The sequence below is a fragment of the Tiliqua scincoides genome, chromosome 12 (genome assembly GCF_035046505.1).
Source record: "Tiliqua scincoides isolate rTilSci1 chromosome 12, rTilSci1.hap2, whole genome shotgun sequence".
Taxonomy (NCBI): domain Eukaryota; kingdom Metazoa; phylum Chordata; class Lepidosauria; order Squamata; family Scincidae; genus Tiliqua; species Tiliqua scincoides.
In genome coordinates, this window is record NC_089832.1 from 17,929,218 (window position 1) to 17,952,059 (window position 22,842).

At 47.7% G+C, this 22,842-nt stretch overlaps 1 protein-coding gene across 4 annotated transcripts in view; it reads left to right on the forward strand.

Annotated features, from left to right (window-relative positions):
* Positions 1-20,180, forward strand: part of AMOT (angiomotin) — a 37,965-nt gene extending 17,785 nt beyond the window's left edge. For all 4 annotated transcript variants that reach the window (XM_066640035.1, XM_066640034.1, XM_066640036.1 and 1 more), the window contains 10 exons: positions 2,235-2,691; positions 3,875-4,019; positions 5,259-5,351; positions 6,158-6,303; positions 9,886-10,035; positions 11,152-11,342; positions 12,235-12,357; positions 14,479-14,711; positions 15,747-15,974; positions 17,492-20,180. In XM_066640035.1, coding sequence (XP_066496132.1) covers positions 2,235-2,691; positions 3,875-4,019; positions 5,259-5,351; positions 6,158-6,303; positions 9,886-10,035; positions 11,152-11,342; positions 12,235-12,357; positions 14,479-14,711; positions 15,747-15,974; positions 17,492-17,592 — 1,867 coding nt within the window. In that variant the 3' untranslated portion in view covers positions 17,593-20,180. The remainder of the gene's footprint in view (positions 1-2,234; positions 2,692-3,874; positions 4,020-5,258; positions 5,352-6,157; positions 6,304-9,885; positions 10,036-11,151; positions 11,343-12,234; positions 12,358-14,478; positions 14,712-15,746; positions 15,975-17,491) is intronic.
* The last annotated feature ends 2,662 nt before the right edge of the window (positions 20,181-22,842 follow it).

Sequence of the window (22,842 nt, forward strand, 5' to 3'; positions counted from 1 at the left end):
GAAGACTTAAAACTCTTCAGTGCTAATCCATAAATCATGGAAGAAAGCAGCCGAAGCAAGAAGGGAGGGGGGAGAAGATGCCCTGTAATGCCCAGATCTCAGTTCATTAGCACAGTGCCAAAAAGCCAGCAGGGTGAGGGGCTGAACAGTTGGAGTCCAGAATGTTTTCCACTGTGCCAGGTGGAGGCCTTGAGAGATTGTAGGATGCCCCAAAAGCTCGGCGCCCTTTTTGCCTTTCCAGCAAGATTCAGCAGGATTGGGCTTACCAATATGTCATGTGGTTTGTGACCTATGCAAAGGAAACAGATTTTTCCTCCCTGTTGTTGAAGCTGTACCAGTTGCTTTTTGTGTCCTTTTCCTCCCCAGGGGAAAAATTCCGTGTTTGTGGAATTCCAAACCCACTGGTAGAACAGCCATTTTCTTTCCTTTGCAAAGCTGTAGGAAGTTGCTGTTTTTATTAGGACTTCACTTGTCCTTGTTTATTAGGGGTAGTGATTTGAAAACTGATTAAGCCATTTCTACCCAACATTGCATATACACAACAGGAATCAAAAGTGTACACCTGTGGGCTGGGCAGAAATGGGTTAATACAGTGGTTCTCAATACAGCCTCCCCTGATGCTTGTAGCCGTTGGCCACGGCTCCCCATTACAACACCTCACCTCAGTTACCCCCAAAATGGGGATGAAGGCGTTATAATGATACACTAGAAACAAAAAAACAGCTGCCAGCACTCTGAGGCTGCAATCCTAACCACACTTACCTGAGAGTAAGCCCCATTGAACAAAATAGGACTTGCTTCTGAGTAGACCTGGTTAGGATTGTGCTCTGAGTTTGTTAGCAGCATACCTGGAGGGTTTTGGAAAGGGAGGGGTGTGGTGATGAATTTGCTGGGGGAGGGGAAGACTTTGTTTTGTGTGTATCTGCTAATTGCAAACTGATGCAAACTGAGACCTGGAGACTGTTTGGCTGGAATCCCAACCCCACTTTCTTGGGAGTAAGTCCCATTGAACACAATAGGACTTACTTCTGAGCAGACCTAGCTAGGATTGTGCCTTTCTTCTTACAATAGCAGCCAACAGAGTACATACCCCCCCCCCAAAAGGAGGCAGGAGGAAAAGGGAATGGCTAAAAAGGAATGGGGATTTTTGTTTTTAATCAATTTTTAGAGAAAAAGCCATCAAGAGTGGCTTTTTTTCTTTTTTGAAGGGGGGGCGAGGGGGGGCGAGAAAGATGAAGATCTCCCCACCCACCTCGTTCTCAGCCTTGGAAAAGCAGCAAGTCAGGAGGCAGCCAGTGCAGCTGAGCAGAGCAGAGCAGCTGCAGCCACCTCTCTCCCGGAGATGCCTGGCGATGCCCCTGGAGGTTAGCCATGCCTCACTAGTGAGGCGGGACACACAGATTGAATACCTCAGGGTTAATATACCAGGTTCTTAGCCTTTCAGCTCATCTTACCAAGATTCCAGTTAGGAATCTGTTTTTAATTCCAGGCCTGAGCCCTAGTCTGTAGAAGAAAGACTAGCTCTGGGCTCATGCAGAGTTCTGTTTGTTTTCCACCTCAGTCTTCTCCTCTCCACACACTTGGAATACAGGAGCAGACCTGAAGATGTACAGCCTAGACCTGGGTTTACAGCCTCCTTGAGAACTAGGGATATTTGGACAGTAATTAATCCTTGGAACTCCTTGCCACAGGATGTGGTGATGGCACCTGACGTAGATGCCTTGGAAAGGGGATTGGACAGATTTCTGGAGGAAACGTCCATTACACGTTGCAAGCCGTGATGGGTACAAGCAGCCTTCTGTTTCTAGAAGTAGGCTGTCTCTGAATGCTAGGTGCAAAGGAGTGGCAACAGAATGCAGGTCTTTTGTGGTCTGGGATGCTGCCTGAGGCATCTGGTGGGCCGCTGTGAGATCCAGGAAGCTGGACTAGATGGGCTTTTGGACTGATCCAGCGAGGCTCTTCTTATGTTCTTAAATGCTCCTCAATTTATATCTCCCTACACTCAAAACCTAGCATGTCGGGGAGATTTTTTTAAACTTGGCCTTCTTCCTCACATGCTAGTTTTCTGTGTGCAGGGAGTTCGGGGGAGGGAAGCAATTCAGAGATATAGTCTTAAAAGGGTGACTTTATGCTGCATGCAGGTGTATGAGCAGCAATGGACTTGAGTACATGCCTCTGGCAGCTGGCTGCTTTTGTCAGATTGGTCCAAAGAAGCTGCTCCTGTTGTCTTGCAGGCAGAATCCAGATCTCCCACTGCAGTTCCAGCAGAGGCCTCCACACCATCACAGCCCAACATCCTCGCTGACCTCCCTGGGATCCCTGACTCTGCTGCAGTCCCTGCCACCGTCCCGCTTGTCTCCTTCTCAGCATCCGCCTCTCCTCGCTCCCAGCCAGGCAGACCCCTTCTCTCTTCCTCGGACGCAGCCACTCTTCCTGCCCAACCAGGTCCACCAGGGAGATCTTTACCAGCTGTGCCAGCCTGTCCTTGGGCACCAGCAGCACCAGCAAGGGGATTCCTACTCAGCAATGCCACGGCCACTGCCAGCCCCTTCTCCATATCAGCAGGTGCCGGTCGACCCATTTGCCATTGTCTCCAGGGCCCAGCAGATGGTGGAGATCCTCTCAGATGAAAACAGGTCTCTGCGGCAGGAGTTGGATGGGTGCTACGAGAAAGTGGCGAGGCTGCAGAAGGTGAGGGGCTTGGCTTTCTTTCTCCAGCTGGCACGAGGGAAATGCTTGTATTGCACCCTAGAACATGCCAAGACTGCATTGTATGAGGCACACCTGCAAGCCCCCCAAAATGTACCTCCTGATGGAGTTAGCATATTGCTAGGGCACGTCTACGTTGCATTAATTATTATGGCTCCTCTAAAGGAACCCTAGATAGTTGACTTTTCTCCGTGTGTTTACTCCGTGTGCATCTCTGCTATAGACCCACAATTCTTTGGGAAGAGCAGAGGGTAACCAAGAATCAGGCCTGGTCTACACATGCTACGGATTGTGGTGGCAGATGAGACTATGCCACCTGGAACTGTGGGTGCAGACTATCTGTGAATGCTCTCTGACACTGGAAAACTCTTTGCAGGTCTAAAACAAGCACTGTAGGGAGCAGGCTAGGCTGGTGCCAATCTCTTTGAACTGTGTTTTTTTTTTCCTTTTTAAATTTCAGGGAGCCTTTTTGCATGGGAGGAGTGTTTGAAAGTAGCACCTCTTCCCAGAAATCCACTTTAACACTTTCAGGTTCTACCACCTCATTCATCTGCATACGTAGACTAGACTGTGCCTATGTGGTGTTCATTTGTTACACCTCTGTTACATTCTTTTTGTCTGAAGACGCTCGTGTATTCATCATGAATATACGAGCCTTTTCTCATCTAGGTATCTTAGTGAATTGGCAGCAGTATTATTAACATTATTAACAGTATTTATATACTGCTTTTCAACTAAAAGTTCACAAAGCGGTTTACAGAGAAAAATCAAATAACTAAATGTCTCCCTGTCCCAAAAGGGCTCACAATCTAAAAGATGCAAATGAATACCAGCAGACAGCCACTAGAACAGACAGTGCTGGGGTGAGGTGGGCCAGTTGCTCTCCCCCTGCTAAAAAAAGGAGCACCCACTTGAAAAAGTGCCTCTTACCCAATTAGCCGGGGTTACAGTAGAACCACTGTTTTGTAGTCCATTGGGTCAAAAATGTGCATGCCTATTTCGGATGTGGCTGACGTATGCTTTTATCATATTAAAAAGGTGCAGGCTGTAATTTGTTCATAGGAGCTCACAGTTTATGTCTGTATTCCCTGCTGAACACTGTCTGCAGTAAAGAATTAAAATCCATATGTGTCAGCCTTGTTTGTTAAACCATTACTTATAATAGCTGGAAACAGAAATTCAGCAAGTTTCCGAGGCTTACAAAAACTTGGAGAAGTCCTCCTCAAAGAGAGAAACCCTGGAAAAGGCCATGAGGAACAAACTGGAAGGAGAAATCCGCAGGCTTCACGACTTCAACCGGGACCTTAGAGGTAGGACTTTGCCCTGTGCTCCTGTTAATTGAGCAATATGTGCCGTTGAAGTTATTGATGCACTGGAAAGTGTTCCTGCTTGTCTTAGTGTTGTTGTCTACAGCAGCAGACAACGCATATAAAAGCAGACAACAGCTTAAAGCTGAGGTTCCCAAAGTGTGTGCCATAGTGCCCAATGCCACAAGGCCTCTTCTTCCCAGCTTTTCAGATCTTGTGCTGTTCTCGTGAGATCATACAATGTCGGCATGGCAAGCCAGGAAGAAGAGGCCATGCAGCACCACTGTGAGTGCCACGGACCCGATAAGTTTAGGAACCACTGGCTTAAAGGTTTATCTGAAGAGTCAACTTTAGTCCAGTGTCTGAAAGGGTGCGGCATTGTGTTCTGGCCAGTCTGCCTAATGCACACACAGCTTTGAGGCATTCTAGCTCATCCTCAACAAGAGACTAATAACTGTGGCTTTTGGACTGTTTTGTATTGTATTAGGGTGGGGTAAAGACCTAAGACTTGTAAAGACAACTGTTACCCTGCACATGTCTGATCTCGGAAGCTAAGCAGGGTCAGGCCTGGTTAGTACTTGGATGGGAGACCACCTGGGAATACCGGGTGCTGTAGGCTTCTACCATGATCTCGGAAGCTAAGCAGGGTCAGGCCTGGTTAGTACTTGGATGGGAGACCGCCTGGGAATACCAGGTGCTGTAGGCTTATACCATAATCTTTTGAGACTGAAGGTTGCCAACCAGGGTGGGGTGTCAATATCAATGATACATGTTGACGATCCTATACCAAGAGTAGGCAATCTATGGCCCAGGGGCTGGATACCAGCCAAAATCATCCGGCCCATAATCTCCCAAAAAGAGAGATCCACCCAGCCTGTGGCGATCCTAAAGAAGAATTCAACTTTTTAATTCCATCCTTGTAAGGCTTACAGTGTAAGCAGGCCAAGGGCAGAAGTTTACTTTGAGCATCATTCTCTGTCTAGGCATGTGTCTCTCCGCACTGTTCTCTCTTAGCTCTGTGGCCTATTCTGGAGGTTCTTGCATACGTATTGAACACTCCTGCATTCTTCCTGTTGACCGATTTGATGTCTGGCCCCTGTACAGAAGTTTGCGGACTCCTACTATAGACAGTTGTATTTGATGGAGCCTACTTCTGAATAGACTTGTGTTGGATTGCACTGTTCTGAATTTTGTAAGGGCGCATATCAGGTCCATTGTCAAACCCACCTGCCTTTTTTGCAGAACGTATGGATACAGCCAACAAGCAACTTGCGGAGAAAGAATTTGAGGGCTCAGAAGACAACAGGAAAACCATCTCCCAGCTCTTTGCCCAAAGTGAGTCCAGGTTTTGATCTCATTTACAGCCATTCTGATGCAAAGGGCAATGTTGAGACCTGTTGCAGATGTGGGTTCGTGGAGAAAGCAGCACAGAAGTAACTTGTGCAAGGAGAGGGTAGTTTTGAGAATGAGTAAGCGTTGCATCAGGTGGTGATTTCCTCTTTGATTTTAAACAGAATTGTGACTCAGTTTGGGAAACTCGGATGCTTCAACTGGGCCTGTCTTGTTGCACTGTCCTTGTTTCCTTGCCCGCCACCTAGCTCTCTTTGAAGTACAGTATGAATTTCTCAGAGGATAACGGCTTCAGTCAGACATAACACTAAACTGTAAAGCCGTGTTGCCTCTGAACCTCAGCCAGCTGACAAATGGTGGTTTGAGAAGAGCGGCCAAACCTGTTGGATAACAAACCGTGGTTTGTGCTGACCATCATTTGCTGTTACATAAACTGTTGTCATACCAGAGTCGTGGCTGTCACTCCATCTCAAGAGGCTCCAGCATTCATGGTGTGGTTTCTTAATAATAATAATAATAATAATAATAATAATAAACTTTATTTCTATCCCGCCCTTCTCCCTAAAGGGACCCAGTGGTATATTAGTACATACCATTGTTTTGTGTGATGTCTGAATTAAAGTCGGTTGCACCACAATCCTGTGTGTGTTTACTTGGAAGCAGATCCCACTGTGTCCAGTAGGGTTTACTCTGGGGCAAGTGTGTGTAGGATTGCAGCCTTACTCACCCTTCTGCCAATTTTCACTATAAGCTTTGAGGATTTTGTTCCCCCTCCCACTTTATTTGAACAGACAAAGAAACTCAGAGGGAGAAGGAGAAACTTGAGGTAGAACTGGCAAATGTTCGCTCCTTGAACGAGGAGCAGCGAAGGCACATTGACATTCGCGACCAAGCTTTGAACAGTGCGCAGGCCAAGGTGGTGAAACTGGAGGAAGAGGTGAGAAGCCTTTGTCAGTCTGTTCACATGACCTCTATCTGCTGTTCGTTCACACTTGTGTTGTCATCTCAACAATGAATGTAATAGAATTATGCAAAACTAATAGAAGATAAAGGCCTTGTTGTTGTTACGCTACCGATAAATGATTAGAAGGCAGAAACCTGGACTGGTGAAATGCAGATCTACCTGTTTGGGTGCAAGGGAGTGGAAAAAGCAGACTTTGTAGCGTTCAAGACCCCTGGTCCGTCTCGGTTCATATTGTGGTCTGTGATCGACTGGCTGCTACTCTCCAGGGCCTCAGGCAAGGGCTTCTCCAAGCCCCAGCTGGAGATGCTACCAGGGGTTTGAACTAGCATCTCCTGTGTGAAAATCTGTGTTCTAATCACTGAGCAATGACTCTTTTTAAAGGGGGAGCATGTCAGGTGTTCAAGTGGTGCAAGGGGGAAGGCTTGTGGATGAAGCAAAGGGACTAACTCTCAGCTGGTGGTTCTCCCTCCACCTCCGCCCTTCGAGCCTTCCTTGAAAAAAGGACTGGACACTCTTTTCTCCCCCTCCCTGCTGTGCTGTGCTGTGCTGTTTCCTCTGTCTCTTGTGCCTATAGAAACCTTTGTCCTGAGCATGGGACTCTCAAGCTCCAGTACCCAGGCATGAGGTGCCCCTACTTTGGCCTGTTGAAATGTTGGTGTTGTGAGCCAGTCAATGCTTTTAATTTTCTTTGCAGGATCTTGGGTCTCTGCTAATTCTGACAAAGTCCACACAATTGTCTTGTATCATTTAGGGCAGCAATTTTCAATCTTTTTCCTCTACTGGCACACTAACCTCTTTAGTCTTCACTTCTTGTGATCTCACTTCTGTCTTCTGGGAGACTCTTCTGGGTTCTGTGGCTCTTTTTCTAGCACAATAATCTATCCTTCCTCCACCAGCTCTGCAGCTGGGTTCTGTAGCTCTGCTGGCAGAGGAAAAGGGACAGGCAATTTGTGACTAACAACAGTTGCCCTAGAAACACAGCTGCAGAACCCGGAGGAGATTTTTTTAAGCACTTTTTAATCACAGTGCCCCAAACTCCTGTGGCACAACTGTGAACCTTTTCTGGCACACCGATTGAAAATTGCTGATCTAGATCCAACCAGCCAGCATATTGCTGAAGGGCAGGCATTGGTCCAAATGGTTCTTTGCCAGATTGAACTCCTGCTTTTAAGAGTGGCTGCTCCATTCAAAGATGTGGCAAGCGGAGACGTAATTCACAGATCCCTTTGCCTTTGGAGAATGGAGCTCCACCACTCACAGTTGCTTGTTAAAAGCAGAATATTTTTAAGAAGGAAAAAGTTCCCTTTGCTCTCTCACACAGTTGACATATTGCAATAGTCTCAACTGTGCAGAAAGCTCTTGCATTTTTAGCCAGACCTCACTTGAGTTGGACATTCCTCAAGGGGCAAAAAGCAGTGCTTTTTCTTCCTTGCGTCAATATACTTGGAAGCTGCTCTGTGTATGGGGACCAGCTGACTTTTAGGATCAGCACTGTAAGGGAGAGGCAGGTATAGAAAGAAACGGAATTCCAGTTCCATTCTTCCTGCGTCTGTTTTACTGAAACAGTTGCTGAACTTTAAGAAATGCCGTTTTCCAGCCTAGAAAAAGATTTTGAACAACCTGCGAAGGAGAATTAAGCATCAGGGCTGTGATTTTGAGTGGTGGGCAGTGAACACGCTATTGCTGATTGATCACATTCTTTGTGTGCTTAGTCTAGATTCTTGAGCCCATCATAGCTAAGAATTTCTGAGTTAGGACTGCAAAAGAGGGTGGGTTTAACTAAGCGCTTTTTTGGCACAGGTTGCAGTCGAAGGCCTGCGTGTGCTTTGCATGCAACCGATGGTTTGGGTTTTTCTGTCTTGGCTTCTCTTCCTTGCTTAATCTTTTCCAGACTCTTTTAAAAGCAAGTTTGCATATAGTGTTTTTTAAGGCCATATTGATACAACAGGACTGCTGGTCGCTTCGTGATTTGGTTACTGACATCTGTGTGTTGAGCGAGAGCTGGGCTTGTGACTTCCTTCCTTGCTCTGTTTTGTACTCAAACAGCTAAATTAGAGGGCTGTGCAAAAACAATGATGTCATATCCCCACTACATCTTCTAGGGACTGAAGTGGTGGAGATTGGATTGATTGAATCGAATGAATTGGATCAGTTTTTAGCTCTGTTCACAGGTTTTCTCATGTGGAATAAATGCACAGCAGAGGGGCAGAACTATACCTGCCCTCCCACCCCATAACAATGGTTTCATGTTCGTTGCAGTTGGAAACACTGTGTGATTGGGGTTTCTGATCCTTTCGAGTGCTTACATGTGTACAGGCATCTGTGCCCAAGAGTCCCCTCAACACAATTCAATTGAATGCATAGATGTTGGTAGCAGGAAGATAGACAAGGGCCCTCTTTCCTCAGCCCCATATCTCTTTTGACTGGGTGCACATATGTGAGAAGGTGGCTTTCTGAAGAATGAATCTGTACACCAAAGAGCTGGCAGGATGTGCCTGTTTTTGAAGGCCTCTGTGTGTCTGTTCTGACGCAAACGTGGCTGTTTTGAGTGTGTTTTGAAAGGGCTTTCTTTAACTCTGCATTTTGGTCTGTTAACAATTTTCCAGAGGTGGTTCTTGAGGGTTAGAAATTATTTTAGAACAGGCAAGCAAAGCGGCGCTTGTTCGTAAGAAGGAAGGTTTACCAAAATTGGTTTGGCGTGAGTTGCTGCAAGGGCACAGTGGCGCCTTGTTGGAAGCCAACCCGTTTGTGCGGAGGGCTAACCAGCACCTCCTCGGAGCAAAACAATCCAGACTGTACATCTTCTAGCTCGTTGGCAGCTGTGAGCCGTGGCTGCCCGGGGAGCCACGGAAACCAGCCAGGGGAGCCACGGAATTCTCACAGAAAAAGCTTCTGCTCAGTGCAGTGTATGGGGCCGTAGCCCTATTGGCGAGCCTCAACCAGTGGCCCAGTTGGCCAAGCAAGCTGCCAGTTGGAAGTGTTTGAGAACCACTGGTCTGCAGGATTGAGCTGATCGGTTAGATAAGTCAATTAAAAGGTACTTGTGACTAATTTGACAGCAGATACTCTTTAATGATCTTCTTAACAAGAGGGGGCCTACACCAAACTGTTGCAATGTATTGGTAGCCACTAAAATGCCTGTAAGTTCAGTTAGATTAGTAGAACAGATAGGAAATGGCATTTTCTCATCTGCTTCCCATCTCTTCCCCCATTACATTTTCCCATTTTTTTCTGCCCCCACCTTTAAGGATGTGTTGATGCCCCCTCACTTGGAAGGTTTTTTTTTGAAACCTCTTTAGACACAGCCATGGAAGAATAGGGTCAACAAGCCACCGTTAGCCATGATGCCTGAATTGAACCTCCACAGTCAGGGGAAGTTTATCTGTGACTAAGGCCTGCTGGGCTGGGGATAGCAACAAGGTGATTGTTGCTGGGTGGGGAGTGGGGAGAGTGTGGGTGGGCTGCTGCTTCAGCACCATGCCGGGAGCCATCGGGTGCCCGACCCTTGCACATTCAGTGCCACTTGACGGCAGAATGATTTTCTTTCTGAATTAGCTGAAGAAGAAGCAGGTGTACGTGGACAAGGTGGAGAAGATGCAGCAGGCCTTGGTGCAGCTGCAGGCAGCCTGCGAGAAGCGGGAGCAGCTCGAGCACCGCCTGCGGACCCGCCTGGAGAGGGAGCTGGAAAACCTCCGGATGCAGCAGGTAGAGAGAGCGCAGCAAAAGCGCAGCAAAAAGCCAGCTTCGGTTTCAATTTCACAATAATAATAATAACAATAATAATAACAATAATAACAACAACAACAGGTATTTATATACCGCCTTTCTTGGTCTTTATTCAAGACTTTATTCAAGGCGGTTTACATAGGCAGGCTTTTATTTAAATCCCTTATTCAATAGGGATTTTTACAATTGAAAGAAGGTTCTTTCTTTCAAGAACCACTACATTCAGGTGTTTCTTTCTTGATCTGGCTTCACATTCTGGCCTCCATCCTCCCACGCTCAGAGCAGATGGAATAGCTCGGCTTCAGCTTGTCAGCTGCTTCAAGGTCGCACGGTGCCGGTGGCCTCGAACTGGCGACCTTGTGGATGTTATCTTCAGGCAGACAGAGGCTCTACCCTCTAGACCAGACCTCCTGCCCTCCTTCTAACACTGTAGAAGCACGAACTGCTCTTCTAGCACTGACGGCAGCCAAGGCTGGGCGTGGATTTCTGTTTCCTGGCGAGTGGTTAAAACGGCTTTGCGCTGTGTCTTCCCGTGGGTCTGTCTTGCTCGGAAATGTCTGTGCTGAATGGCAGCCTCTCCCCAGCATTTTGGATGGGGAACTTTCCCAGCTGTGCCTGGAGAAGCTGCCAGGGACTGAACCTGGGACCGCCTGCAAGCAAAGCAGGGTCTCTGTCACTGAGCTGCGGCCCCTTCCCCGCGAGTTAACTGGGGCGCTTTCTTCTCCATGCACTATTCTTGTGCCTTTCTTGTGCAGTGTGTTCACTATGCATCCATGCTCAGCAGAGCAGTTCACCGGTGCTTCTGTTGCATGACCAGAATAGGTTCCATGGTATATTGTGCCGACTGTTAAGTGCATGGAAGGCTATTTATTCGTACTTCCTGTTTAAAAAGTGGTCAATATATATTTTTAATAAGTCCTGGGTGAGAAAACCCAGGCCTTCATGGTGCACCTTCGATTTGTCAAAGGCCAGTTTCTGGACGTGTGAATTCGCAGGAAGCCACAGCGAGTGTGCCGTACGTGTCTCAGTGGGCACGCATGGTCAGAGCCCAGTTCCAGTTGATTGACTCGTGTATGTCTCACCCATTTGCTTCAGCGCCAGGGCGCATCTCAGCCTGCCAATGTCTCGGAGTACAGCGCCACATCACTCATGGAGCTGCTGCGGGAAAAGGAGGAGAGGATCCTTGCTCTGGAAGCAGACATGACTAAATGGGAGCAGAAGTACCTGGAAGAAAGTGTCATGCGGCAGTTTGCGCTGGATGCAGCTGCCACGGTTGCTGCCCAGAGGTAATGGTGTGGTGGGAAGTCGAGGCTGGTGGTGATGGGAAGACAGGCAAACGCCTCGCGCAACTGTTGTTGCTTGTATTTCAGAAGGGTCCTGGGGGTAGATTTACTGCCGCTCTTGATGGACTTGACAGCTCCACCTCAAGCTTTTCTTTTGGCCTAAGGGTTAGCCAGTAACCAGGCTGCCACACCTTTGGCTGCCACCCGTGTTGTGGCCAGAGCATACTTTGGTTGTGTTTAGCGGAGGAATCCTGGATGCCTCCACTGAGCCCAGCCAGGTTCCCCGGAGGGATATGTGCCGAGGGGGTTGTTGTGGCCATGCTCAGCTGAGGCACCCTGGCTGTCTGGTACATATTCCTAGAGGTGTGTGTTTCCAGTGAGGACAATAGGATTACAGTCCAAGTCTTACTGAACACAATGGGCTTACTTCTGAGTGAAATAATCACACCGTTTTCCAACACCTCCACATATTTCTAATGGTCATTTTAACTTTATAATGTCTCTGAAACGTTCCAGTGTTCTCTCTTTCTGTTGAAGCCACCAACTTTGCCTGGCTACATTTTAGAGAGTGTGGCTAGAACCCCCTGCACTTTAAAACTGGCGCATTGGAACCCTTCCACTTGATGGGCTGTTTTTCTGTATATAGGGAGTTCCCTTATTATATGGAGTGGGTGTACATTGTGGCTATCTTCCTTCGCACCCCCAGCCCACAGTCTGGGGCACGGTCCGCACCTTGTGATTCTGATGATAGTGTAACAAGCTTGTTGTCAAACTGGTTGAACTCCCCCTCTGTCTGTATGCAAGTGGGCATTTTCTGTTCCTTCCAGCTACTTGCCTTCCAGCTTCCGTTCCCTTCCAGCTAACAGCCCTTCTCTGCTACTCTTCCTGCTCTCAGGGACACCACCGTCATCAGCCCCTCTCCCAATGCCAGCTACGACACCTCCCTGGAAGTCCGCGTCCAGAAGGAAGAGGAGGAGATCCTGACGGCCAACAGGCGGTGTCTTGACATGGAGGGCAGGTACGCCTTTCGATCTTTCTCCTACTTCTTGCCAAGTGTGTGTTGCAAACACAGGTCTGTGTGCAGGGACAGCAAAGGCTTCTGTTTCTGCTTTGTTTGAAGGCTTTGCTTAGCCACCTGTTACTGTGTTTTCCAGTTATCTCCATAGTCTAGTGCAGTGGTTCTCAAAGTTAGGGAGAGTTTTACTCCCTAAGTAAGTTTTTGCGTGGGAGGGGCTACGGCACTAACACAACCCCTAGGATCACGTCGCTAATGGGGGTGAAAGGGGGCTATTTTTACTAACTGAGGTCTGCTGGCAGCTGCAGGAATTGCAGGGAGCCCCAAGCAGCCCTCCGCAGGGCTCCCCAATGCTTCAAATGTTGGTGTAGAATGTTAAAATGTTGAGAAAAACTAGTTGCCAAGTAACCAGGAAGTTGGGTCGCAAGGCAATTTCAGGTGGGTCCCCATTCATTTCAAAATTTTATTTTTAATATATTAGGCTTGATGCTACCGTGGCACGTGATTGCATTTGGGGAAATGTGACAGATCTATACTTTTAACAGGCTACTATGTATATACTTTTAACAATTATAGGCAATGGGGCCACACTGGACAAGTATGGATAGGATTGCAGCCTAGGGTTGCTAAAAATTTTCCTGCTTGATGATGTCATTTCTGGCAATGACATCACTTCTAGGTTAAGGACATCACTTCCAGTGGGTCCCACAAGATTGACATTATAAAAAGTAGGTCCCAGTGCTAAAAAGTTTGCGAACCCCTGAACTAAACCATTGGTCTGGTGGTGGTGGTGGTGAGATGCAGACACAGCAGGTGGTGTGTCTGTGTTGTGGAGGGATTCTCTCCCGCCAGCCACATTTTTGCTAAAGCAGTTGCTTTCTTGGGCAAGAACAACAACTTGGAAATGTTTGTTGCCTTTCAGGAGCCTGAGCCTTAAAGTGCCCCACTCCCCTTGTGCCTTTTATGAAAGGCTGCTGCTTTATATCCCCACTGGAAAGACAGAGAGACCAAGATCTCCTGAATCTGTCTGAGTCAGGGTTAGTGCTGTCCCCTTTCTTGGCAGGGCTTATGTGATTTTAACCCCCATGTGATGAGGAGGAGACGGGACAGAATGAGCCAGGCTTTCCCCGTTGCTGCATTTTCGTGCTGGGATGAGATTTCAATCCGCTCTGGTTTTGGGGGTGTGGGCCAGATGTAGCTCTCTCTCCAGCTTTCACCTCCTTGTCCTGGAAACATCATGTGCTTGCAGCACTGCATCTAGATAATTTGAACTGGTCTGCCTGTTGCCTGACAATGTTCCCTTTGGAGGCGTTTGCTGCGTATTTTGGATTCTGTGTGTGGGTTTTTTCCTTCTTTTGTAGAAAACACTTTTTCTCAAAGGCCTTTAACTTTTTCCCCCCCAACTCCTGCTTCTCTTTTCCCTCTTGGGATAATGGTTGAGTTTCAGACATTTCTGGCTTCAGAAGCTACAGCTTTTCATCACTACACAGATGTGTCCAGGTGCTCCTGAGTGAAGCAGGTCTGACCTACTTTTCTAGAGGGCTGTGCATGTACGCAGACATCCAGAGCTGGCCCTCACCAGCCTCTGTTGCTCTTCCCCCCTCTCACTTCCTGGTACAGTGAGCCTTCCTTATCCACATGCTTGGCACCTGCAGATTTGACCAAACGAGAACCGAAACGTTATTTTCTTTAAAATTTCTTTATCCAGCCATTGCACAGCGCTTGTTTGCCTCACACCTGCCTCACAACACCACTAATGCAAGCTTACGCAATTTCCATGTCTTTAGCTGTTTCTATATGTCAGTGCACGCAGTGCTAGGCAGTGTACGCTAGACAGAAATATGCAATTTCTGTAAATTTCCTCCTGCTAACGTCAGTTTATTACTGGGCTGACTGTCCGTGGAATTTTGATATCTGCAGGGTTCCAGAACCGAACCCCCATGCATAAGGAAGGACCCACTGTTTTTGAAAAGGAGGGGAGTGGGAGAGAAGAATTGTGGGCACAGGGTGTTGGACACTCTGTCCCCCTCCTTCCTTTCAAATCCAGGAAGCAGGCGGAAGAGTGGAGGGGTTTAGGCAAAGGTGGCAACAGCAAAGAGAGCCGTTCTTGTCTCCCTTTTGTAGGATCAAGACTCTCCATGCTCAAATAATCGAAAAAGATGCCATGATTAAGGTCCTCCAGCAGCGATCTCGGAAGGAGGCCAGCAAGACGGACCAGCTCTCGTCCATGAGGCCAGCCAAGTCCCTGATGTCCATCTCCAACGCAGGGTCTGGCCTGCTGTCCCACTCATCAACACTGACCAGCACTCCGATTCTAGAGGAGAAGAGAGAGGACAAGAGTTGGAAAGGCAGCTTAGGTACCGTGGCTTTTCTTATCCCTCCATGAATCATAAAGAGTACAGTCGCAAACTCTGGACCTGAGTGGGATCCACGGGGGTCCAAATGAACTTGCTGCCTTGGTGCAAGTTCTGTGATGGAAAACAGTTCAATGGTTAGAAGACGGCAGTGAGGCAGTGCCCCGGCCCTTTCCCTCTTTCAAAAGCCAGTTGAAATAAAAATGTGTTTAAACCTTATCCAGACTGCTCCGCAGAGGAGGCTGTTTGTAGATCCTCAGGAAACATCTTCCAGAGCTGCGGTACCACAGCAGGGAAGGCTCTGTCTCTTGCCACCATCTTTTACTTTGGATGTTGGTGGAACATTTAGTAGGGCTCAACCAGATGACCTCAGGGAATGAGATGGGCTATATAAACAAACATTTTTGCTTCCCAAAAGCTTTGTCAGGATGAAGATGATGTGTGAGAGTTTGTGTGTGTGTGTGAGAGAGAGATCCTGTGGAAGCAGGCATCTAAAGATATGCTTGAAAGTGCTTGATAATGCCAGGGACTAGTTGCTGAGAATTGCTGAGCAAAGGTTTTCGGTGGTGAATAGAGAGGACATCACTACCCTTATATAGATGTCTCTCTGTATCCACGGAAGTTCCCCTGCGGTGGATATAGAAACTGCGGATACAGGTATATAAGGTGCAATACTCCATGCACCTTATATACCTTTAGATGCCCATTACCTTTAAAGGGTGCAGGGGGCGGGAAGCTGCAGATAAGTGAACCCATGGGTACTGGATACAGGGGGGTGCCTGTTTAGCTCTCTGCTTTTCACCGTGACTGCCAGATGCAAACTAAGGGAAACTGGTGGTTTGCATAATTTGTATGTGGTGGGAACATCCTTAGCCTGATACTGGGAGATCATTGCCAGTCAGTGTGAACAGCATTGGTTGACGACTCATGCAGGGACAAGTACGCTATAAAGTGGTGGACAGTGTGGAGCTGGACACATTTAGGCAGTAGGTGGCAGCCTTGCGTCCTCACTCTTTTCTCTTCCTCTTCCCCCTTCAGGTGTTCTGCTGGGCACAGAATGCCGCTCCGAATCGATCCCTTCCACCCCCTCGCCAGTCCTTCCCTCCACCCCATTGTTGTCTGCACACTCAAAAACCGGTAGCCGGGACTGCAGCACTCAGACCGACCGGGGGAGCGAGCAAAACAAGCCCCCCTCCTCTTCCGCCACCCCTCCTGTGCAGGGGAGACTCCCTGCAGTCAACCTAACCTATGGTTCTGACAAAACAGGTAACTCGCCCTTGCTTGTGGCTGCACTTGTGTTCTGGGAGTTTCTCAAGGAACTGAGGCAGGACGCTTTCTTTGCATCTTGGAGGACAGGGATGGGTCTGTGATGTGGGTGGTGACAGAGATGACAGGAGAAGGTCAGTGCAATCTCAGGGCACGTGTATCATCACTCTGCTGCTGTGCACATCAACATCACATCAGTAGCTTTGACAGAGAAGTTGGTAAACACCATTTTGTTGGCCCCAAAATCTTGTCCTGTTTCTGGTGTAATTGTGGTGACAGTGAATCAGTTTAACTTGCAGGGATGATCTCTCTCTCTCTCTTTTTAAGATTGTATGAGCTTTCAGTCTCGTGTCCTCCATTCCCTCCCCCGCCTTGTGATATAGAGCAGGAATGCCCAAACCCCGGCCCTCGGGCCAGATGCAGCCCTCGAGGCCTCTCAACACGGCCCTCGGGGAACCCTCAGTCTCCCATTAGCCCCTGGCCCTCTGGAGATTTGTTGGAGCCCGCACTGGCCCGACACAGCTGCTCTCAGCGTGAGGGCAAATGTCTGACCTCTTGTGTGAGATGTGGGATGAGGGCTTCCTCCACTACTTGCTGTTTCACATCTGTGATGTAGTAGTGGCAGCAAAGGAAAGGCCAGCCTTGCTTTGTGCAAGGCCTTTTATAGGCCTTGAGCTGTTGCAAGACCTTCATTCATTCATATAAGTTTATCTTTAATATATTCATTTATGTAAATTTATGTAATTTTATTCAAATTTTAAATGTAAATTAATTCTTTTTTTCCCCGGCCCCCCGACACAGTGTCAGAGAGATGATGTGGCCCTCCTGCCAAAAACTTTGGACACCCCTGATATAGAGAAATCCAGAGATTCTCCAGATGGAGAGCTGCCTGTCTAGCGTGAACCTCAGACACCCAGAGGGTGCAGAAAAGAACCCCAATTCCCATTCTATCCAAAGTAAAACCAAACTACAAAGCAGTTGGTGGAACGTCTCCCGTGCATTGGCATCCATATGATCTAATGGTGCTTGTCCAGCCGCAACTTTTTGCCATAAGTGACAAATCCCTCAAAATACGGAAAGGCTGCAAAGTACACCTGAGGGCTGTCCTGGTGCAACGTGTTAAGACCTTGCCTAAAGGACTGACCCACCCTCACCCCTGGTTCTATCGCACTCTTGGCAGGACCAAGTAACAGAACACAGGATGGAGGATACACTAGGAAGAGGACAGGGGTTGACTTGCAACGGCTTGGCTACCCAAGTCCCTTGGTTCGGTGGGAAGGGGCCCTAGCTAGTAGGAGAGGGTCTCCCTGGCATGCAGGGGGTCCCAGGTTCAGTCACTGGCAGCATCTCTAGGTAGGGTAGAGAAAGATCCCCCTCCATCACACTGATTCCCCCTCCATCACAGTGTTGTGAATTGAATGCAAAAGTAGAGAAGCTTGTTTCTATAGCACAGTTATCTGCTTCATCAATGATTATGGTCTCTCTTGCTTGTTTTTTTTCCTTCTCTTGTTTCACAGATAGCTCAGTTTTCCATTCCAGCACTCTGGAAAGAAAAAACCCAACGCAAAACTTGGGGCAGGACCTCAGCGATGCGGAAATGGTGGAGTATCTCATCTGAAGAAATACACAACTGGAGGCAAGGAGGTTTTTAAAAAAAAAGATTTTTCAGAAAGGCAGATAGTTGTAACGGAAGTATAGAGGAAGCGACAACTTTGTGTTTTTTGTATAGACTTTCTCCAAGGCACGGACAAGTCAACTTATAATATGTTCCCAAATGGTAAAGCTGTTTTGTTCTTTTTAAGAAGATCTTTTTCCTCTCTCTTTTTTAAAAGTACTGGATCTGGTAGCATCTGGATAAAACCAAGGTCTTAAATGCACTAAATTTTTAAAGTGTCAGTATTTTTTTAAGAAACTTGTACTTAAGGAAAGGAAGAACCTTGTTGGGCATTAAGGTCTACAATGCCCTCACAAAGCCTGTCACTTCCAGGTTTTTCAGTGGCCATACGGTATCCTGGTGCTGTCATTTTTTTAAATGTTGTTTTTCTAAAGTGTCCTGAAAAGTCATTTATTCCTGAGAAACTTTGTATGACTTTCCCAGAAATGGGGAGGAAAACTTTCTCATTCTTTTCCCTTCTTATGTGAGAGTTTGTCCATTTTCACAAAACATTCCAGGACTGGTGATTTTTCCACAATGTGCCTGTTCTTTGCCGGATACAATAGTTGTTTCCTTGTTCTTTGCATTCTGTCTTTAGATATCCTTTGGATAGGAAAGGGTCTTTGTCATCTTTGAATATGTCGGAGGGCTTTTTCCCTTTCACAATGGGATAACAAATAATGTACTCCATTCAGGGTTTCAGCGAACAAGCTGTGTGAGCCTGTTTTGTATGTAGTTCTGTTCCTTTCCATTCATCATGTCATTCAGCTGCAGTTACTCCTGAGGGATGAAAGGAGAGCCCTGGAGCTTTGGAATGGATGAAGCTCAATTCTTCTTGTGACTGTAGTGGATGCTCTTCTGTGCTGTAGTTATCCCAGAATGCCTTGTCAGACTGTAACCACCTCATTCCAGAAAGCAGCTACTTTCCTCTTAAAAACTGTATATTAAGGTATAAGATTTAGTGCCTTAATCAAGTTACACTTGAGGTCAGCATTTTTTTAAGAAATCAAGAAACCCTCCCAGTTCTTGCATTTTTTCCCCCTGAAGCATGTCATTTTTTCTGCACAAATGAGAGAGAACAGATTGTACGTTAGGAATACCAGAGAGTTTTATCATTCTCTCTCTTTCTCTGCTCCCCCCCTTTAATTTTTCCTCTTGAGAGCTGGCATAAATCTTGCAGCACCTGCGGAGCAAATGCTGGTGAGATGAATTAAAAACCTTTGCACAACATTTGCAGTGTGAGTTTGACACTGCTAGAGGTTCATTTTGTCCTGCGGAGAAACAGCTCCGGAACCAAACTCGCTCCCTCCTCCCATGCTCCTGCTCTGGGGTAGGTGTTGTGCAGATGAGAGTTGTGCAGCTCTGTAGTTAAGAGCATCCCAGTGCTGGGCAGATTGCACAGCAGCTTCTTAACATGGACGGTGCTTTACATGGGCATAAAGACCAGTGAAAAATCGATAGTGCCTTTAATGATTCTGGATACTGTCCTTTAATATAGGACAGAGTTAAACATGGTTATGAAAACTGTATGAAAGTCTCTTCACCTCAGGCACAAACCAGAACTGTTCCCTAGAGTTGCAAGTTCCTTTCTGAAATCATTTTGTAGTTAATCAGCTAGAGTAGGGCACCCAAGAGAGACTTCCTCATGAGTAAGGGCAGGTGTTTTCTCTTGATTGTGCCTCTGCTGGCCATTCTTTACTCAGAAAGGCAGTCAAGAATCCTGCTAGGGATGTAAGGTGATCTCTTCTGATCAGGTGCACTGAAACTTTGCTCCAAATGTTTGGAGAACCCTCTCCTGGGAAACACCTTAAATTAGCCTCTGGCATCAGAAAATGGAGTATTTTATCTCACCTGTTGGTTGTAAGGGGTCCACCCTTTTTTATTCAGTTTATGGGACCCTAGACTGCTTAAGCTGTGCCTGTCAAGTAGGGTCTCCTAGGAGAAAGTGCTTCCCCCTTCAGCGAATCTGAATGGAACATCCAAAAGGGGCCGCTCACCTTTGGCTCACGCACAACATTTGACCTGTGTGAGCACAATTAAGTTTGAGTTTAAGCCAAATCTGCTTTAAAATAAGCCAAACTGCCCACCTCTTTTTCTTTTTTCCTGCAAAACCACTTCATACTGGAAAGAAGACAATATAAAATGATGACGCCTTTGTGCTCAAACCAAACTCTAGACCAAGAGTTTAACAGGAACTCGGGTAATAGAAGCAGTGCCGTAGATTAAGTTCTTTTCTAAGTGCAAATCAATGGATGTTAAGCTGGTTCTCCCACCCCAAGTGCTCTGGGCATCTCCCCTGTACCCTGTACACAGGGGGAACAGCTGGAGACACAGACTCCAGATGCTGGTTGCAGGGGAGAAGCTGACAAGTTAGGATTCCAGCCTCCTGGGAGGCTTTGCCAACATGTCAAATGTCATTGCTTTGTGCCTCTCTATTTTAATTCTTCTGTACTTGTATAGGAACTTGGCGCGTGTTTATGTCTAGAATGTAAACCTCATGATACTGTAACTGTACTGTATTTATGAAGAAAATAAATTTCTTTCTGAAAAGATGTTGGTCCTCGGCTGGTTGCTGGTGCTGTCATTTTCTCCAGCCCATCATTCCTTTTCCTTATAACATCTCTGAGAGGGTTCTTCACCTCTTAATCCCAACTGCAACTACCATTCCCCCCCCAACCCATGGGGCTCCTGTTCATTTTGCAAACAAACTACACAGTTGAGTCTTTTCTGTCACTGCATCTCATTGCCATAATTACCTTCACCTGTTGCATTTCTGCCTGTTCACCTAAGGACAAAGAAGGCTTTCAGAACCTCAGTGGTTTCAACTCGTATATCCTGACTGTAACAATTGAACTATGAAAGAGACTTCTGTGAGTCTGCCCTGCTTGTACTGATTGATGAGGGCCAATGGAATGTGGGGGTTGGGGAGGTGGTGGGTTCTCTTTTCTGCCCCATGAGTGCTTCCTTTGGAGGTTTGCTCTTGTGGAGCCTTTGTGGCTTTCCACGCTCACTTGATTTTTGGCCTGGTACATGTGCAGGCAGATACTTGCCTGGCAGTGACCCAGAAGTCCACCACAGCTGTGAGTTTGCCCTGCTTGGTCCCATCTAGGTTCCTCAGTGGATGGTGTCAGATCTGCAGAAAGGGGTGACCCCAAAGTGCTGTGAAAATACTTGTTAAGTATGCACAGTACAACACATGCGTGTCAGAAGGTCGTGTGCGAACCCTTGCACTCTGGACAGACCTGTGGCTGAACGGGTGTGTGCTGGTGGTGGTGCTGGGTGTGTTGCACAGAGAAGTGTGTGGGAAGCACTGGAATAGGGAGGAGGGTCTGGAATGCTGCAAGGAAGCCCATGGACAGGATGGCTTGAAGGGGGACATGCACACTGCAGTGCACAGCAATGTGCATCAGAAGGTCCTGTGCAGGCCCTTGCACTGTGCACAGACCTGTGGCTGAAGGCGTGGATGTGCTGCTGGTGGGGGTCTGCAAGAGGCGCTGCAGAAGACAATGGGGGGCTGGAACTGGTGAAGTTTGACTCTGCAGCCCTGCACTTCTCCCGTGGCGCCACTAGGGGGAGCAGTGGAGCTGGCTTGCGAAGCAGGTGCTGGTGCCCAGGCGTCTGTGTAGCGCAGCTCAGTTCTGCCCTGGCGGTCTGGTCGGGAGTGGACAGCCCCCTGCAGGGGTCCCTACCCTTCCCCCCCACTACACGCAGTGCTTCCTGCAGGACGCCTGCACAAAAGCACTTGCAGCAGCCAGCAAGTCTGTCTGTCTGTCTGTGGGCTCACTGCTGACCCTTCCAACTGGGCAAGACGCACTGGATCAAGTGCTGCTCCTCTGATGGAGAGCAGCTACCCTCTTCGCCCAGCCCATCCTGGCACCTTCTCCACCGGCTGTTTGCATCTTTAACTTTGGGAGCCCCTCGCAGACAGAGACCCTTCAGTCATTTCATTTGACCATCATCATCATCGGCACCAGTAGAGGCCAGGCAGGCAGGCAGGCAGCAGCCCAACACACAATTCCCAACCCCAAGCAGGCTGGGGGCACTGCAGCCTCACCCTCCTCTTGCCCTCTCCTCTTTCGGTATCCACACAGCGCTCAATGGTGCCTCCTCCAGGCCAATGCAGGCAGGCAGCAGCCCAACACGGGACTCCCTCTCTCTCTCTCTCTCTCTCTCTCTCTAGGCGGAGGGCACTGCTGCCTTACCAGCCTCTTGCCCACCTCTCCTTTTGGGGCATCCACACAGCACCCAATGGCATGGAATGAGGCACAAACCGATCTTGACCTTGTGGGCCAATGAAATCAAGTCCTCCGACGATGCACCCAGGCTGGGCTTGTCCACAGCTTCCTTGTTCTTAGAAGAGCTTGGCTGGGTGGCTCTTTGTAGACTTTCTGGTGTCAGAGAAAAAAGCCCTGTTTGCTGCCGTCACCGCCACAAAGCTCTGTTGTTGCTGTAATATTATTATATTGGATGGATTGCATTTGAATGCCGCTGTTCTTGTGAAATTGCTTATGGAGTTGATTTGTTTTCTAGGCTTCTAATAGAGTTATTCTGAAATGTTGTTACCGCCCGGTGATCCTGAATCATGATGCAATTGGTTTTATTCATTTACAAGAGGTAACCATCCCACTTCATTTCACACCAGGCAGACCCCATTTCATCGGGAATAACTGTCCCTTTTGCTAAACAGTGTGCCTTAGAGCATAAACAGCATGCTTCAGATAACTGCAAATGCCCTCTTGTCCGAGGCTAAAGAACGGGTGGTCCTATAAGAAAGACCTTCACAAAAGAACACGTGCCAGGAAATAGCTGGATTATTGAATTGCTTTAGTGTAATAAAAGAAGGAAGATAAATTTTCCTTTTAAGAACATGAAACTTGCTGTCAAAATCTGTAGCTGATGTAACTTGCTTAGAAGCAGTATAACTAGCATGCATTTAGCTGGCGCAGATCTTGAGTAGCCCCATCCAGTAGGCTGGGGCTCTACATGGGGTAAGGGAACAAATGCTCCCCTATCCCGAGAGACCTCTGGCTTGCTCCGTTTCAGTGCTGGATATGGCATGGGGCCTACAGCCCTGCTGTGCCTGCGCTGGATAGGATTGGGCTGTCCAAGACTTGCACAAAATGTTTACGTTACTTGATGCAGGTCGACTCATCATGAGAGCAAGTCTGATGGAAACCTCTGGCAGCTGGAAGTTCGGGGACTCTTGGCTGAGAT